The 18366-nt window shown below is 48.3% G+C and overlaps 1 protein-coding gene and 1 gene segment (V, D, J or C); one reads left to right on the top strand and one right to left on the bottom strand.

The window, feature by feature from the left end:
• Positions 1 to 3672: 3672 nt before the first annotated feature.
• On the bottom strand, positions 3673 to 5971 carry LOC122213568. The segment is given in 2 exon segments: positions 3673 to 5489; positions 5769 to 5971. Coding segments are annotated over 2 exon segments (384 nt in total).
• Positions 5972 to 11345: 5374 nt separating this feature from the next.
• Positions 11346 to 18366, top strand: LOC122213567 (DBH-like monooxygenase protein 2). Its single transcript, XM_042927646.1, has 12 exons — positions 11346 to 11699; positions 12216 to 12377; positions 12591 to 12674; positions 13449 to 13616; positions 13806 to 13908; positions 14097 to 14263; positions 14599 to 14690; positions 14921 to 15017; positions 15178 to 15237; positions 16772 to 16902; positions 17648 to 17762; positions 18075 to 18366. The coding sequence occupies exons 1-12, from the start codon at positions 11502 to 11504 to the stop codon at positions 18315 to 18317; spliced, it is 1620 nt and encodes a 539-aa protein (XP_042783580.1). The 5' UTR covers positions 11346 to 11501; the 3' UTR covers positions 18318 to 18366.

Here is an 18366-nt window from a genome sequence, read left to right as displayed (position 1 = left end):
AGAAATTAATGTTAGCTACTGTCCTGATGAGACTTTCAAGACTTCTTACAATTTGCAAGTCTTCCTTTGTGTGTTTGTTTCAAGGACAGGAGGATTTCAGAAACCATAAAATGAGCTCTGTTCCATAGGGAATCAGGGTGGAAAAAAGCTTTGATTTGAAGTCATTGTCTATAACAATTGGAGTAGAATCAAGTTGCCCATTGGAAGCTAAAGATGGGGGTTGAGAAGCCAGTCCAGGGGCTGACACTGCCAAGGAACCCCAAGATCATTGCTCCCAGGTCTGTTGAAAAGTCAGCAGTACTAGGTACCTTCATTATCTTACTTTGGGGTGTCTGGCAGCTACTTTGACTAAAATCAAACCAGTGCTCCTTGTTGCTCTATGGTTTGTTGTTGTTGGTGGTGGTGGTTTGTTTTTAAGAGATTATTAAATGTTAGTAAATCACATGTAGGATTTGCTTCAACTATAAAATATGCATTCAAACTTGCTTTTGGCTGGCTCTCTGTAGCCCATATCCCTACCTTGAGCTGTTCAGTTGGCATACCTATAATCTCTAGGACCCCATCTACAACAGCAGCCCAAGACGTGGGGCCAATGCTATCCTTAGTTAAGAGAAGTTTAACTCATCACCAAGCCAAACTTGTCATTACCCTTTTCTACTGAATAGCCCAAATCTAGTAACTGGGACTCTGTTCTGTTCCTGCAGTGAAGCAACCCCACCCTACCTTTTAATCCCAGTTCCATTAATGCTGTCTTTGTCTTGACAACCTTGTCTCATTCCCCAGCTCCTATAAGCCTGGGGCTCTGCCTTACTCTTCCTAGATGTTGCTGGAAGCCCATATGAGGTCAGCTTCTTGCTGTCACAACTTCCTGCTGCTGCCTACCTACCACATAGTTGGTTCTCCTGGCTGCTACCCCCTCGACTGGCCACCTGCCTGACTTCCCTTCGGCCTTCAATATGCTTTGCTGTCTGGATTCTGTCAGTTTAGCTGGCTCCCTGCTGAGACTGCTATCCCTCTACTCTTTGATTTCCAACATCTCCCCCTCCAATGTAAGTTTATCTCATTTCTAGATGCCCAAAAGTATGATCCCAGGCTTAGTGTGCCTGAAAGAGCATGGATTTGGGATCCAATTTGGTATTTAATCCCAACTTCAACAGCTACTAACTCTGTGTCCTTAGGCAAGGAATTAAGTAATTTAACCTGTCTTGTTTGAATATATCTATAAAATGGGACCAGTAGTACATAAGTTAACTTATGTAAGGCATGGAGCATAATATTTAGCACACAGTAGGCCCTCAATAAGTGATAATCCCATTTTTAAGTCTTTGCCAAGGGATGACTGGTAATCTGTCATCATTTCTTTTTTCTTTTATAATTTTTAAGTTTTTTTTAAAATTTATTTTGAGAGAGAGAGAGAGAGAAAGAGAGAGCATGGGAGGGGCAGAGAGAAAGGGAGAGAGAGAATCCCAAGCAGGCTCTGCATTGTCAGCATGGAGTCCAAGGAGGGGCTCGGACTCATGAACTGTGAGATCATGACCTGAGCCAACAAAATCAAGCCAAATTTACTGAGGCTTAACTGGCTGAACCATCCAGGTCTCCCTGTCACCATTTCTTTACATCTGTGTTTGTCTTTCTTCAACTTGGATGGAAACTATTTTCATGTCCACACACACAGACAAAATCAATCAATCAATCAATCAATCAATCAAGTTATATCCGAGAGCCAGAGAACATTGTGATAGAATTTACCAATATATGTTCCCTTTCCTCAGGTGTCAGGCACCTGTCTTTCCCAGCCTGTATGGAAGAGGCTCTTAGGCATAAAATACAAAAAGGAAGTTTTACAACATTATTGTATTTATTTGGGTAGAGGTCAAAAACTATAACTGCAAGACAAGTACATGGTAATATCATTTAGATAGGCAATTGTCAGATAGAGTTGCTTTGTTTTTGAAGTGTTTCCCTGATTTCAGAAACCCTAAACACTCATTGTATATAACGAGGAGAACCCACAAAAGTAGAAAAATAAGTTTAAATTCACAACCCCAACTATTATACAATTTTGTAAAGTTTTCTAGTATTCTATATTTTCTCCTCAGCTTGGCTAACTGCTAATCTGTGTCAGGATTCATTGTCTACCAACCCCACTTTATTCCAGTTTATCCTTAATAAGCCCCACCAGGGTACTCATGGATGTGTGCCTACACTCAAGGGACTTGCATGGATCCTAAGCCCTAATAATTATTAGCCCGTTATCAACTCCCTCTTCCTAAGCCCAACTGTATCTAAGCCCCTGCCTTCACAGGAGACCCACGCTTGTTCTCCTGCTCAGAAGCCCTGAAATGGTGGTGTAGGGACCATAAATATGGGCTATATTTCTGTTCAGGGCTCAGGAATCTGAATGATAACAAAGAGGCCCCATCCTCCTTCCTCTGCCTCTCAGAGCTGCAAGTGTAATTTTGAGCTCATGTTTTCTGCTCTCCAAGGACCTTCCAAATGAAAGAATAAAGGAGAAGAGGATTTAAAATTTGGAGGAGGTAAAGAGGAAACATGCCTGATATTTCTTGAAAGTCACACCATATCTAGTAAAAGACTGAAAACGGAGTGGGTATTCTACGCATGTATTGATTAATTGAGAGGATGGCTGAGACAAAGGAGAACAAAGTCTTAAGTGACTGTATTTACCTGCCTGTCCCAGAATCCCATAAGTTTCAAACCAACTCAAACTATGGAGATAACTACAGAGCAGAACCTAATTTACACCATCAAAATATATTACTTTCCCTTCAAATAATTAGATTTAATATGTATAACTCTCTATTCCCATCTGGAGCCACTGAATCCTAGGACAAGTCTGCAGGGTACTTAGGGTCTCTGCAGGACACCCACCTGACTTGCTGCCACATCGTGTGTGGTTTTCCCTGAGCTCTCTGACCATGTCTGCACCACGACGGGAGCCGCCTTTCTGGAAGGGGCAGAGATGCCTTGTCCCGGTGGCAATGTATTCATTATGCAAAAAGGCAGCATCATGAGGTGTTGAGAGTCACAGATCTGACTTAGAATTCCTCTACTTGAGTCCTAGCTGTATGACGATTACCTGTGTGACATCACTGTTGAGCATCCATTTCCCTATTAAAATAAAAGCAAAAATAAAAAGCAACAAATGGTGGTACTTGCCTAAGAGGGCATTTGAAAGTATTGAATGAGAAAATGAAGCTAAATATACTTTGTAAAGACATGGACAAATCACTCTCACCAGCCTGTAGACAGGAGACGACATCACATAGATCAGTATTTCTTATCTGGATAACGGATAAATAAAATAATCTAATCAAAAAGCATCAATCAAATTTGATAATCTAATCAAAAAGTGTGAATCCCTACCATCTGCCAATCTAGGAGGGCTAGTTCAATCAGCTAGGAATCGAGGGGCTAGGAAGTGGTATTCAGGCATAGTTCATGGTCCAAGTGAACAGATTTGCGTCTGGGAAGTCTCCAGGGAGCTCCCGGGAACTGGGGTTGAAGCAAACCCATCAACCAGAGCAACGGTGCCCTCCATCGCTCCAGCAGGAGGTGCTTGGCTGAGTTTCAAAAGCTGCCAGCAGAGGGCCTCAGCTTTCCTTAAGGGCAGGTGGCCCTGGCCTCTCTGCCCTGCCATCTCAGTGTATAACAGCCTCTTGCTGGCCTCGGAGGAAGGATCTAAGCGGGGCGTTCTCAGAGGTACCCTTCTTGGAGGGATGAGAGAACAGATACCCAAATGTCCCCAGTGCCCTGGGCCAGGCTCTAGCCCTGCTCCCCATCACCGTTCTTGTCCTCTAGAGCCGCGCAGGTGTTCACCACACACTGGAGAGGGGGCCGAGAGAAGACTCACCTGTGACCCATGCCAGACTATCGGTCTGAGCCGATCATGGAGAACTATGGGCAGATGGTGCCCCCTAGTGGACAAACTCCCTCTCCACAAGCACTGAGGAAAGGACACTTGACAGTGGCCCAGCCTCGCAGCCACCCAGACCACCGTCGGGACTGAGGTTCCTTTGAGATGTCTTCTAGTTCACTCCCACCTTGCACCCCAGTTACCTGCTCGTCTGGGATAGAGATGTTCCGAGCTCGCGGCAGAGTGGAGCAGCAGCCTCTCGGCCTACCGTCTCTGCAGGGCTCCCAGGACCCGGGCCTCTCTCCAGGCCCTGCGCCGGCCTGCTGGTTCTGGTCCATTTGCCTGGGGCCCTAGGCTCCTTGTGTGGCCCTCACTCCGTGTATGACCTTGCTCAGGTTGCAAACCCAGTTCTGAGCTATGGTTTTTTAGTCGACGTTTGGCGAGCCCTCTGCTGTGGCTCCAGACCCTGGTCCTTCCCAGGTCAGGCCCTCTCTGGAGGGAGAGGAGATCAACTTGAGATTGGGGTGTGAGATGTTTAGGTGGTGGTGAGCACGGCATATGGGGATCTAATTGGAAAAGCGGGTGTTTATTCTAGGGGTGTGGATGAAGGGGCTACCTATTGAGATACGCATTCTTCCTCCTTTCTGAGGTCCCAGAATTTCTCCAGATTTCTTTCCAGCGCTCCTCTGGTATTAAAATGTATTGGCTAGTTATGTAGGCATATTGTGAAGAATCGTGCCTTTCGATCCTCACAGCAAGCTCTGAGCTGGGCGGAGTTGCTGTCTGTACTTTATAGGCACAGAAACCAAGTTTCTCCCAAAGCTCCCAAGTGGCAGAGTGGTCTGCCACGGAGCCGTTCGGAGCCTGTGGTCAAATCGCCATGCTACTCAGGCGGAGTGTTCACCAAAAGGGCAGCAGGAAGAGTCTACAGAGAGGCACAGTCGGTTGGCTGTGCGACTCCTGATTTCGGCCCAGGTCATGATCTCACGGTTTGCAAGATGGAGTCCCGGGTCCGGCTCTGCGTTGGCAGCTTGGAGCCTGCTTGGGATTCCCTCTCTGCCTCTCTCTCTTTCTCTTCCTCTCTCTACCCCTTTCCTGCTCCCCCTGGTGCACAGCCTCCTTCTCACACATTCTCTCTCAAAAATAAATAAACTGGGGGAAAAAAAGAGCCTGTTTATAGAAAAGAGGCGACAAGGGAGGATCTGGGGGGGAGAGGAAGCAGGCTTACAGGGGCTGTCGGGGCGGGGGAGGAGGTTGGGTCTGTGGTTGCCAATCCAGGATGGTTTTTATTCATTTGTCCAAGGAGGGTGTCTCACTGTGTCTTTGCTGCAGGTGCAGTACAGGGTTCTGCCCTGGGTCACGTTGGCCACGTGCATACTCAGCTCTGTGTTATCGACCCGTGTCATCTGGTAATCTGCTCCAGGATGGGATACGACCTCCTTATCCCCGGTACTCCGCAGGGTGGCCAGCAGCTGTAGTTGTCCCTGGAGATCCTGTTGGTACCAGCTCATCCAGGGGTACTGGGAATCCCTCAGGATGCACTGCAGGGTTTTAGCTTGTCCACGAGGTACCAGGACCCACCTGGGCCTTTGCTCCACCAAGCTTGTTGAGGCATCTGAAATACACAGTCAGGCCAGGCTAAAGGTACTGAGGGTAGCGATACCCGCCCCCCCCTCCCCCAATTAATCAGCTGCCGCAAAATCTCAGAGGGGGGCCCATGAGCAATGGCAACTGGAGACGGAAGGGATGCTTCCTCGGGGGTAGGAGGTGGGAGGGTGCTATGGCTGGGAGAATCTTGGAAAGCCTGGGATGAGGGAACAAAACTTTCTGTGCCTACTGGTCCCTCTTTCCCTCCCTCAGCCCATGGAGGGGCCTTCTCGGCCTGGCATCTGACCTGTTGTCACGGTGGCCATGAGCACCCAGCCCCACAGAATGGGAAATGCTACCATTGCCTGGGCCCCACGGGCTTTCTCCGGCTCGGCAGCGGGACGGGCCCAGTCAGGCAGGAGAGCAGGGTCCTGGCCCCTAAGGTGGCAATCAGTAGCTGACACTCTGGGCCTGAAACTCAAAAGGGAGTGGCTTCTCCAGGAAACTCAATATTTTGTCTCATTTTCTCACCGCGGTTCAGACCCCACGGTTTCCTGTTTCCTGCACACCAACAGCCCTCACATGGGCGTGCACACACTCCCCACATTCACTGAGTGCCTTGGTGAGGGCACTTAGTTTAGTCCTGCTCCCTCTCAGAATCTCTGGGATTCTGGGACACAGACGACAGTGGTTCTGAATCTGTGCCTCAGATCTTCCCGAGGGATAAAAACATCTCAATGCAACCAAGCAGGCTGGTGGATTCAGCGAAGACCTCTCTCCCCCACGTGCAAGAGGCCACACTGGTCAGTGCACAGCGGCCGCTCGTTTCTAATCACACGTGTTCTCCTCTGTAAGGGTAACTGCAAATTAAACATAAGAGGCTTCATTTTCCCTGTTGAAAATAAGGAAAGACACTTAACTCCTGTCCGTTCCCTCAGAGCATTTACTTTAGAAAACTTGTAATTTTAAGTTCTTTCTCTGTTTCTTTGAAATGTGTGTAAATCACCCAGAAATGTTTTTCACAAGGTCCCGCCATCCTCTCTTTGAAATACAAGTATCAGGATGAGCCTAACTAAATTTAGAGCAGATGCCTCCCGCCAAGTTGCAAAACGATTCCCTGTCCTAAAGATATGGCAAGTTACTTTGCCTTTGGGTAAAGCAAATTAGCAAACGCAGATGGACACCCCCAGTCACCAAGTGACTGTAAGATGAACTGTGGGTTAACAAAAGTCCTGTCCCGGCCTCTTATTTGAGGTCTGGCTATAGTTTATCTCGAGAACATTTATGTAATGGGTTGTATCTGATTACCTGTATAAAAGGCCGGGATTTCTGTCTGTCTTTGCAACCCCTTAACAAAATGCCTGGGATGTGTATCACATCGGTTTAATGCTTATTCAGTAATGAGACTGCTTTCTTTCTCTCCTACTTTTGGGGAGAGATTTTTCTGAATCGGGAGGAGCTTTGATTTTCAGTTACATCTTTCTGACAACTCACAGCACCGGCCCTACCTAGCAGGTGGCCTTGGGAGTGTTTCTCCCTCTGTAAGATGGAGATAATTATGAAGGTGATTTTATAGGAGTAAGTAGATTAATACATGAAAAATTCTTGGAATAGAGTTTGGCACAGACTGAGCATTTAGAGTTGATTCCTGTCACCGCCACGGTCAACTACCAATTCAATTCCAATTTCACAGAATTAATAGCAGCTTTTACGTCGCCTTCTCTCTCAGTCATCAACTGAGATTAAAATCACAAGATCTTGTAACTTTTCTTTTTTTTCTTAACGTTTATTTATTTTTGAGACAGAGAGAGACAGAGCATGAACGGGGGAGGGGCAGAGAGAGAGGGAGACCCAGAATCTGAAACAGGCCCCAGGCTCTGAGCGGTCAGCCCAGAGCCCGACGCGGGGCTCGAACTCGCGGAACGCGAGATCATGACCTGAGCCGAAGTCGGACGCTTAACCGACCGAGCCACCCAGGCGCCCCTACTTTTCAACAGTGGTAAGAGGCCTTGTTTTTTCAGAAAGTTTGGAAATCAGCAATCTGGGAAATCAGATGTAAAGGCCCATAGCTACCTTCTCTTCCCCCTCAGAATTTTATGGACAAAAGTAAGGGGACACATAGGGAGCTAGCAACTGAACTTTACAATTTCAAGACCTGGGACTGCACCATATTCACGTCGGTGTTCCCAGTGAGGTGTCTGCGCTGTCACAGACACTTGATGAATGAAGAAGACAGCTGGAGCACGATAGGACCGCAGGCCCACCACCCGGGAGACTGCACGTCAGGGAACAGCTGTGGCCTGGTGTCCTGGGGCTTTGCGCCTCCCAGATTCACTAATTTTGTTAATCTGCTCAGGTGTAAATACTTACAACAATATGGTGCCCATGATTCTGGCAAAGGATAACGGTTACTGATGCCATGTGGTGACAGCATAATACAGTTTATAATTCAGTTGGCTCGATGACTTCAAAATTGTGTGTTGTTCATTCAAAAAAACCCCACATTTTCATTATATACAATTTTGTGTATAAAACAAGTTCATTAATATTTTCTATATCTGACTATTTCAAATTTGCACCATCTAATCGTAAAGAAAATATCAATCGCTCTGCATTCTCAGTAACATGTGCTGGTCTCCTTTTGCCTTTCGCTGTCCTGCCTGTTCCCACCCTCATCTCTCCAGGGACGGAGAGGGATGAAGCTCTGGGAAGAATGCCCAAATCGCACATCTTGAATACCAGAAATATGTATGTGCCAGGACAGAGACGTCCTCACTTAGCAAGCCACGTGCACTGCATTCTGAGTTTATTCTGGGGGAGAGTTGCTCTGGGGATCAGAGGGTAGAAGGGAAGGGGGCTGGGAGAGGGAGCAAACCATAACTGGGGGAACAGGTGAACAGGGAGAGAAAAGGCCAGTGGGTGGCCAGAAGGAGACCAGGAACAGAAACCGTGAGCTGCAGGCGCGGGCTCCCAGCTTTCTCCCTGAGGCAGGCTCTCTGGCCGGTAGACAGATTGCAGGATAAGGGATCCTGGCCCCATCTTGGTTTATAGGACGGGCTGCCTGTCTCCCTGCCACCCCCTCCCTTAGCCTTAATCCCCAAATGCGATTGGGATCAGAATGTCTCTGATACTCCTGTTATCTCCTCCCTGGATTCCTGCTCCTCAAGGTCATTGCGTCCCAAGGCTCCTCCTCTGGTCTTGGCCCTGCTCCCATCCTGGGCCAAGGTAAACCTCTTCCTTCCAGATGACTGCCAGCAATCTCCCCTCTCTCAGAGAAGGCATGGGAAATGGGTTTTCTTCTCCCACTGCACCCCAGTTCCAACTCAGGTGCTTACAGAGCCTGCCAACCACCCCAGCTGGGTCCATACCAGCTTTGATGAACTTAACTGATACTAAAAAGAATATGCATGTCCCAGATGGAGGCGTAAATAGATGCCCCAGCTCCTACCCACTTCCGAGCTGACTTCCTGTGTGATGTGTGGTCTAATTTCTGTGCTGGCAGATGCCCCCTGGACGCATGTCCTTGTTGATTTTTCAGAGCCTCTCCATTGCCTGACGCAGGAAGGACGCTGGGGGTCAGTGAGGTGATTTCTGGCTCAGGCCCAGCTGTGTCATAGCTTGGGCAGAAAGAACTCTGGAAATAGAGTGAGATGTGGGTCCCCTCCCTAAGAAGCAACCAGCAGATGATAACCCCTTCCACCAGGGCCAGCCACGGTGGGGAAGGCATGGCAGGTGGCTGGGTGCCTTGTGGGTGTCTGTAACCTAAGCAAATAATGGAACGGGCACTGGCCTGGGGGCAGAGCCCCTGTGTTCTTGTGTTAGCTCTGCCTCTGACTGGATGGGGGGGTCAGGCACTCCTCATGTTACCTCTTGGTATTTCCCTTTCCTCATTGAAAATTAAGTGGATTGCAATCCTTGAAAAATTAAGTGTGTCTAAAATTCCTTTTCACTAAAATTCCTTTTTCTAAAATTCATTGCCTGGCAGTAGTGTCTATTTCTCGGTAAATCTGGTGTCCTAATATTCTAACACTCCTTCTGTGTCTTTATTGCCTGAATACCAAAGCCCCCTAGTGGAGAGTCAACTAAATGTGACTTCTCTGGCAGGCAATTCATGGAAGGAAGGGTAAAGCACCAAACATCCCAAAGGCCAGTTTACACTTATCCCCCTATCTCTCCCTCTTCTTTCCTTCCCCTCCTCCTCCTCCCTGCTGCTCCCCAGGAATGTGCAGAAACTCAAGACTGCCTCAGACTCACCCATCTGGAAAGCTGATTATGGTTCCTTCACCTCTGTGTGTCCTTCCAGGGATTAGTAGCAAAGACTCCTCCGGGAGATGGAAATCGTAGCCTTCCCCAAACACCCCATCAAAAACTTCTCTCCTTCCTCTGCTGCATGTAATCAGCCCTGCCCCCACCCCCGGCTATGCACCAATTCCAGATATAGAAAAATGCCCATAAAAACTGGGTGGGGACAGGTGCCAGAGGGCAGGGTGCTCAGTAAGGACATCCAAGGATATAGGGATGGGGCAGAGGTGCAGAAAGGGAGAAAGAAAGGTGAGGGAGGAGAGACAGGGAGAAACCCAACCCCCTTGATTCTGTAGGGTCCCCACTGGCAGGACCCTCGCATGGGGTCGGGGTGGAAGAGTCTAAATGACCCACTCCTGAGAATTTCATGTCAGGTGCCTGCTCCAGGGCAAGAGCAATCTGCTCTGTACCCTCTCTGACCACCTCACACCTCATAACCTCCAGGGTTATGTAAGTGGCACCACTTGGAATCCAGGGGATAATCAGATCAGAAGAGCCCCAGTCTGTCCCTCCCCTATGGCACGGTGCCTAGCACAGGTAGAGGCACATATAAATCCATACTTCTTGAGTGTCCATCTGTAGGAGAGATGCTCCAGACCCCAGGAGCCATGACCTGTGCCCTTCTCTTCAGGCTTCTCCTACTTATGACTCTGGCAGCCCTGTTCCAAGGCAAACGCTTTGGCCCCACATCTCGCCTGCGTTATTCCAGGTTCCTAGATCCTTCCAATGTCATTTTCCTGCGCTGGGACTTTGACCTTGAGGCTGAGATCATCACGTTTGAGCTCCAGGTCCGGACAGCCGGCTGGGTGGGCTTGGGTGTCACAAATCGCTACACCAGAGTGGGGAGCGATCTGGTGGTTGGAGGAGTCCTGCCTGATGGCAATGTCTATTTCTCGGTAAGTCTGAGGGTGACTCCCTTCCAAGGATGAGGGTCTCTTGCTGGGTTGAGGATGACTCTGAGTCCAGGAAGGATCCAGATTTTCCAAACTTATCCAGGCACACACCCAGAACACCAGCTGACTTCTGACCTCTCCCTGTAGAAATGGTCCACTGGAGAGTTTCAAACTAGGTCTTCCAGATTACGTGTCCCTAAGGTGCTAAGGAGTGGAACCACTGTGCTGAGAGAGGGTCCTGCATGACTAAAAGCAGGACAATGAGGGAGAGTCAACGCTGTTTGAAGCAGTCTTCAGCCTTAGCTTCTATTAAGCTCAGTTGGGTGGACCACAACATAAAATAGTCTAATAAACACAGTAGCAGCTACCATAGTAATAGCTTAAAATTGTAATGTACTTTTGATTAACCAGGCATTGTTCCACAATCTTTGCTTGTTAAACCTCACAGCCTCACTATGAGGTGGATGATTATGACCCTATTTTACAGATGAAGAAGCAACTCACCCATCTCCCAACCTCACCCATCTGAACTGCATTTGTATGGGGAAGGGTCAATGTTATGAGCCACAAGAGAGGACAGATAGCATTGAGAGTCCAGAGGGTATGTGACTTTTCACGGGCTAGAGATGCAGGAACACTAGGATTTATGGACTTGTGATTTGGAACGGGAGAAGTAAATCAGGGTCAGCTGGCGAAATTCCATCAGAGTTTGTTCATCCCTCTGCCTGAGGATCCACTTTGATGCCATGCTCTGTCCCTGGAGCAAACTACAAAATGAAGAAGACCTGGGTTCTGCTAACTTAGTACCTTGGGGGAGCTAAAGGGTCACTAGCCGCTCCACAGTCATGACCACTAGAGTTTCCTGTTCTTACTCTTTGACCTTCACTGGACCCCAGGATCAGCACCTGGTGGATGAAGACACCCTGGAGGAGGACGGGAGCCAGGATGCTGAGCTGCAGGGGCTGACAGAAGACGCTGTCTACACCACCATGCGCTTCTCCAGGCCCTTCCGCTCCTGTGATGCCCATGACCAAGACATTACGGTAAAATAGGAAGGGGAGGGAAGCATTCGATTACAAGCAGCTTTTCCTTCTGGGTAGGCGGAGTCACTCCCCATCCGGAATGTGCCTGTATCTCAGGTGGCAGGCACAGTTCCCAGGGGTTCTGTCCCTCTGCGCCTTTCCAGGCACCTCCCCAGTCATGTCCCTCCCCAAATCCACAAGCCCTCTACAAGGGGATTGATTTCCCACTGATTCAGCATCCACCCCACCCTCCCCTGGCTTCCCCTATCCAAGAACCTTGCTTGATTTTATGGAACTTTAGTGTGTCACTTCTCAGATGTGGATATAAGCATTGAGAGGGAATGTGACTTGCTTTTATTTCCAGCAAGTTGGCCTCTGAGGTAGAACTAGAACCCGATGGTTTCGATCCCCCAGTCTGAAGCTCCTTCCATTCCACTGTGTAGATGTGAGCAAGTGGCTTGTGTCAGTCCTTGGGTGTGGGTATGTGCAAAGTGCTACTCACGGGCAGAAGCACCTCAATGCCAATCACACCCCCAGAGTGACACCATAAGGGTTCTGGCTGCCTATGGCCTGGATGACACTCTGAAGCTGGATCGGGACCGTACTTTTGTCAAGTCCATCTTCCTGCTACAAATAGTCCACCCTGATGACCTTGACATCCCTGAGGACACCATCATCCATGACTTGGAACTCACTGATGTAAGAGCCCTCCACCCCACCCAGCCATCTCCCAGCCCCCTTCCCACTCAATCATGACCCTCCTCTTGCACCCAATACTCAGTACATTCCTTGAATTGAGATTGCTATGACTTCCTCAGTCCGCTGAGGACTGCCAAGCTGGCCTGTCCCTTCCCCGGCTTCTCTGAGAGCCTCATTTCCCAACCAGCTCAGCCTCTGTGTGTCCTTCTCCAGTTCCTCATTCCAGAGGATGACACCACATATGCCTGCACCTTCCTCCCTCTCCCCATCGTCAGCAAGAAGCATCACATCTTCAAGGTAGGGCGAACCAGATGTTGCTAAGGCAGTTGAGCAGCGCTGTGAGCGCAGCCAGCTCTGGAAGGATGATGTTCAGAAAACTGCTGAGAGGAAGCTGGAGAGAAGTAGCTGGGAGCACAGGGAGGCCAGGCCTGATTTGGTGGAGGTGGTAGTTTCATGATTTCTTGAGCCCAACACTGTTCTATTTGAGTCCCACAATGCAGCAGAGATTTTGATGAAGGTAACAAATTAGTGTTTCCGAAGAGCAAAATACAAGCCCCACATTGGGCCTAGAATTGTGTTCATAGCCCAGGAGGAAGTTCAGGCTGGGGGTCATGGCCAAGGGCTGTCAGGTCCATGAAGTCTGGCTAGAGGGAACTTCAACTTGGCCACCTGATTTCATAGTTGAGTGATTTCAAGTTTTGATCTTACAATAACTAGCAAATGTGTGGGAGCCAATTTTTTTCTTTAAGAGGCGAATCCAATGAGGCATGTGCTCAGATATTATAGACTAGTAAGATTACTAAGGGAAAGTCAGAAGTCATGAGGATATTCTCTGCTAGACTTGGCATGTTGTGCACTCAGGGAAGGACTTTAAAAGGGTGGAGGCTGAGAGAGAAATCAGACAGAGTTGGGGTAAGTGATGGGTTGGGGCAAAAAAACAGAGAGCAAATAGAAAAGAAAGAGAAAGAGAAGTGGGAAATGGGTATAGTTTTCTTTGGGGCAAAGGGATGGGAGAAATAGGACTTGACATAGAAGATCTTGACTCTGATCTGCCTTCCTTCCCTCACCCAGTTTGAGCCCAAGCTGCTCAAGCACAATGAGACGATGGTGCATCACATCCTGGTTTATGCCTGTGGCAATGCCAGTGTTCTCCCCACGGGCATCAGTGACTGCTACGGGGCTGACCCTGCCTTCTCCCTCTGCTCGCAGGTCATCGTGGGCTGGGCTGTCGGGGGCACAGTGAGTCTTGTGATGAGGGAAATAGGTGGCTAAGTGTGTGCATGTTGTCAGGCTACTGGGATTGCTGGACTGATGGAAGGCCAGGAGATGGGGGAGGTCTGGGATGAGGGCCATAAAACATGGGCAGGTGCTGGTCCCTGCACCTAGCACCAAGCCCTTCCCGCTGCCAAATCTTCCTCCATCCAACAGAGTTACCAGTTTCCAGATGATGTGGGTGTCTCTATTGGGACTCCCTTAGACCCCCAGTGGATCCGATTGGAGATTCATTACAGCAATTTTCACAACGTTCCAGGTGAGCATCTGGAGCATTTATAGAAGAAGAACTGGTGTGCCTGGCTGATTCCTTGAGGTGTTGGGAAGGTGCTGCGGGATGCACACTGGCTCCTTTTGGCCACAGCCCTGCCCTGTCTTTCCTGGGCCTCTTGCTCCCACATGGTGACCAGCTCTCTTACCTTCTGTGATTCTTCCATTCTGCACCAGGTGTGTACGACTCCTCAGGCATCCGATTATACTACACGGCAAAGCTGCGCAAATACGACATGGGAGTCCTCCAGCTGGGTTTCTTCACTTTCCCCATCCACTTCATACCCCCAGGCGCGGAGTCCTTCCTGTCCTATGGGCTGTGTAAGACGGAGAAGTTTGAGGAGGTGAAGCTGGGAGGCACATCCTCCCCAAGGTTCCTTGTTTCCCGTCACAGATCTGGGCTGGTCCATAAGCACACACAGCCTGAGCCCTGGACCCGGAGAATAGCTACCTATGTTCAGGAAAACCTATAATCTGGATCATGCAAGGGAAGGAAGGAGTCAGGGCTTTGGGGCCAGGGGGTGGGGCAGGAAGAGGGTCCAGGAGGGCCCAGTAAGAACTAAAGGGGCTCGTGTCAGTCATAGGAGGAAGATGTCAAATATTAACGGGGAAAAATCAAGGAACAGGGCAAGATGAGAGTTCTTAACAAATCGGATGTGTCTTCTCCTCCCTGCCACAGATGAATGGGGTCCCAGTGCCTGACATACAGGTATATGGCTACCTGCTCCACACCCACCTGGCTGGCCGTGCTCTGCAGGCTGTGCAATACAGGTAAGGGAAGACATGGACTTGAAGCTTTCCCATCTGCATGTGGGAACAAATGTGAGAATAGTTACTTATTCTGCAGCCTAAGGTTATGCTTGGTTGGGAGTAAGGAGGAGCTAAGAACTACCCATAGAATAGAGGTGACCGGAATAAAGCTGTGGAAGGAGGAGCTTTTTTGTTTTACGGTAAATCTTTGCCCACAGTATGAGCACATTACACTGCTTTGTTCCCTCTAGAAATGGAACACAACTCCGAATAATCTGCAAAGATGATCTCTACGACTTCAATCTGCAGGAGACTCGAGATTTACCTTATCGAATGGAGATTAAACAGGTGGGAGCCTGCAGGGAGGTGTGACTGGAGACAGGCTGGGGAGGCAGGATCAGAGCTCATCCCTGTCAGCCAAGGGGGTTCTCAGGCAGTAGCAGTCCTTCTGTGTTTTGAAAGACACAGAATGGGTCTGAAGGGGTCCTTCACGTTTCACTCCGAATAGGGAGATGAGTTGCTGGTGGAGTGTCATTACCAGACGCTGGACCGGGACTCCTTGACTTTTGTGAGTACCTCCCTCCCCACCATGGTCAAGGACAGTAGCCTCAGAATAGACCCCAACCCTGGCCTTGTCTGTTAAGTGACTGATTGTTCCAGCTGAAGCCCCTTTCTTCCTCCAATGATATTATTTACATGGGGCTTTTCATGCTCTCACATCACAGTGATTTTAAGATGGGTACAAGGATTCCCTATTATCTGGTGTCAATGACCCACTAAGACAATGGACATACAGCATGTTATAGCGACCAAGAGCTTGGTCTCTTTGCCTGGGTTTGAATGCCAACACAACTATTAGTAGTTTTCTAACCTTAGGCAAGTTATTCAATCTCTTTGTGCCTCAGTTTCTTAATTCATATAAGAACTAACAATACTATCTCATAATATTGTTGTGAGAGTTGATTAGCATATGTAAAACAATGGGGCACCTGGGTGGCTCAGTCGGTTAAGTGTCCGACTTCGGCTTGGTCATGATCTCACAGTTCATGGGTTCGAGCCCCATGTCGGGCTTTGTGCTGACAGCTCAGAGCCTGGATCCTGCTTTGGATTCTGAGGCTCCCTCTCTCTCTGCTCCTCCCCACTCATACTCTGCCTCTCTCTGCCTCAAAATAAATAAAAATTAAAAAAAAATAAAACATCTAGATCATTGCCTGACTTATAGTAGATGTTCAATTAGACTTAGCTATTATTCTTTTTTTCTTAAGGTTTTTAAAAATTTATTTATTGAGAGAAAGAGAGAGAGAGAAAGAGAGGAGGTGGAGGGGCACCGAGAGAGAGAAGGAGACAGAGAATCCCAAGCAGGCCCTGAGCTGTCAGCCACAGAGCCCAACAGGGGTCTTGAACCCATGAACCGTGAGACCATGACCAGAGCCAAAATCAAGATCAGCTGCCTAACCAACTGAGCCACCCAGGCACCCTATGAGTTAGCTATTGTTCTTATGGTCACAAGGAAACCCAGCCATTTGTATATCAAAAGTAGTTTCAGTGTTTATAGGATTCCTAAGGGGTTGTGTGCTATTGAGGAAGAAACTATAGCCATATATACTATGATGCAAAGTAGAAAGTAATATATACTGTAAGAGACAGATGGGGAAAATGCACTAGGAGATTCACAGGGAAAAACCATAAGGTCCTACTACAGTGAACTGAACATGTGATATATTTGAATGGGTCTTGCTTTAGACACATAGAGATGGAGAGCTCAGAAGGGAGTGGCTTTTTTTTGGGAAACTCAGTATCTTCTCTCATCTTCTCAACCATCTTCTCAAACCAGAGCAGTGGCTGTGGAAATGTAGTGGATAGGGCAGATATATGGAATATTTCTTTGAAAATAACATCAATGAATGCCCACCAATCAGAAAAGGAAAGGGTAGCTAAGAAGTAGTAATTAACACTCAGTGAGCTTGTTGCAGGCTAAGGGAAAAGGAAAACAGAATCATTGGTAGAATGACACATAACCTATTTTCTGCCTGCCTTGTTCCCTTCTCTCTGCTTGCCTTTGTATCTTTCTGTTCCATTTCTGGCTCTCTTTTCTTCTCCAGGGGGGTCCCAGCACCATTAATGAGATGTGCCTCATCTTCCTCTTCTACTATCCCCGAAACAACATCTCCAGCTGCATGGGGTACCCTGACATCATCCACGTGGCCCATGAGCTGGGGGAGGAGGTATCAGAGTGAGTCATCCTGGAAGATAAGACCTTCAATTGTGTGTGGGAGGGGTCTTGGGGAGGACGAGGAAGGAGGAAAAGGAAGACCACCTACTACCCCCTACACTAGTGAGTTAGGATTCCTCAGCAGGCTCCCTGGTTAGCCCCTGCCTTCTTAATGCCTGCTTCTGTCAGCGTCTGACTCTTGAAGCTCTGATGTAAGATAGAAGATTTTTCCATATTAGTGAGGTCATTCAGAAAAGCAGATAAGAACTGACCTCTAAAAGTTAGATCACTTATGTACAAATTCTTTGCCTTTTTCTCATGCACTACCTGACAGTCAAAGACTGTTTACTTTCAAGTAGTGACCCCTAATTACTTAGGGGTAAGGGTTGTCTCTGAGATTCTAATGAAAGTTCTGATCATCCTTTCCAAGGAAAATGCACATCTGTGCAGACACACACATTTCACATACTATTTCAGGGCATTTATAGGTTCCCTGAAGTCACTCCATCGACTTTCTTGAACTTCATGGCCCTCAGATTAAGAACCACTTTTTAAAGAGTCAAGAGTTTCTCTTTTTCACTTAAAAAATGCTCATCTCTGAGTTTTGATATTTCTCCTTCTGCCAAATTCATCGTGGTCATATTAAATCGTGAGGCATTCTTTTTGGTTTATGCTGACCTAGAAATTATGCTAACAAAAGTGAGGCTATTTTGTCAAAGCATTAAGTTGACCCTATCTTATTGTGTGTTCCCCTTGCCCATGGCAGTTCCATGGAGGGCATGATGGCCATGAACAATGTTGAATGGACCCCAGAGAACATTAAGAAGGCTGAGAAAGCCTGCAAGGAGGCCCAGCAGACAGTGATAATAAAGACCATTGATGTGAGTGTTCCAAGAGACACCACCCTCTCAGGGTTAGGGATGGAGGGGGGTGGAATGGTGTTGGAAAAAGCCAGGAAAAGAAAGAAGGAGGTAGGTGAATGGCAGTGGTAAGAACACTGGGTCAGGGAAGCAAGGGCTGGGGAGCAGAGAGATGGGCTGGTGCTGTTCTGGATTGTGGGGTTGTTGGAATATCCCAGTTGGTTTGTGAGGCTGCAAGGACTGGGGATCACTAAGTAAGTGCACAAGAAAGGAAATGAGGGTGGGAGAAGCTTCTGCCCTTACCCATTTCCCCCCATTTTCCTTCTCCTACAGGAGGTAGTGGAAAACACAACAGGCTGGATTCCAGAAATTATCCGTGCTCCTCGGGGACCCTGCTTGGAGTCCTCCGGAGGCAAAGTGGAGCCCCAGGACAAAACCCCTGCAGGCTTCAGGGCTGCACCAATTGCCCTCTTGGGCTCCAGCACTACTACCCTGAGGTGCCTCCCTCTGGCTGCCCTCTTGTTTGGGCAGGGGGCTCTTTCTTGGCTTCTTGCCACCCTGCAGGTTGGAGTCTGATACTATCTCCTTATGTCAAATACTCAGGTTCCTCTCTGCTCAGCCCTCC

Source organism: Panthera leo, chromosome A2, assembly GCF_018350215.1.
Source record: "Panthera leo isolate Ple1 chromosome A2, P.leo_Ple1_pat1.1, whole genome shotgun sequence".
NCBI lineage: Eukaryota > Metazoa > Chordata > Mammalia > Carnivora > Felidae > Panthera > Panthera leo.
Note: the sequence above shows the minus strand (reverse complement) of the source record. Positions and strands in the feature narration are given on the sequence as shown.

Excerpts from the sequence above, each read along its gene's own strand:
- LOC122213567 (XM_042927646.1), top strand. The coding sequence starts at position 11,502 with ATGACCACTAGAGTTTCCTGTTCTTACTCTTTGACCTTCACTGGACCC. Across the intron at positions 16,903-17,647 it reads CTGGGGGAGGAGGTATCAGA|TTCCATGGAGGGCATGATGG; the intron begins GTGAGTCATCCT and ends TGCCCATGGCAG. Across the intron at positions 17,763-18,074 it reads TGATAATAAAGACCATTGAT|GAGGTAGTGGAAAACACAAC; the intron begins GTGAGTGTTCCA and ends CTTCTCCTACAG.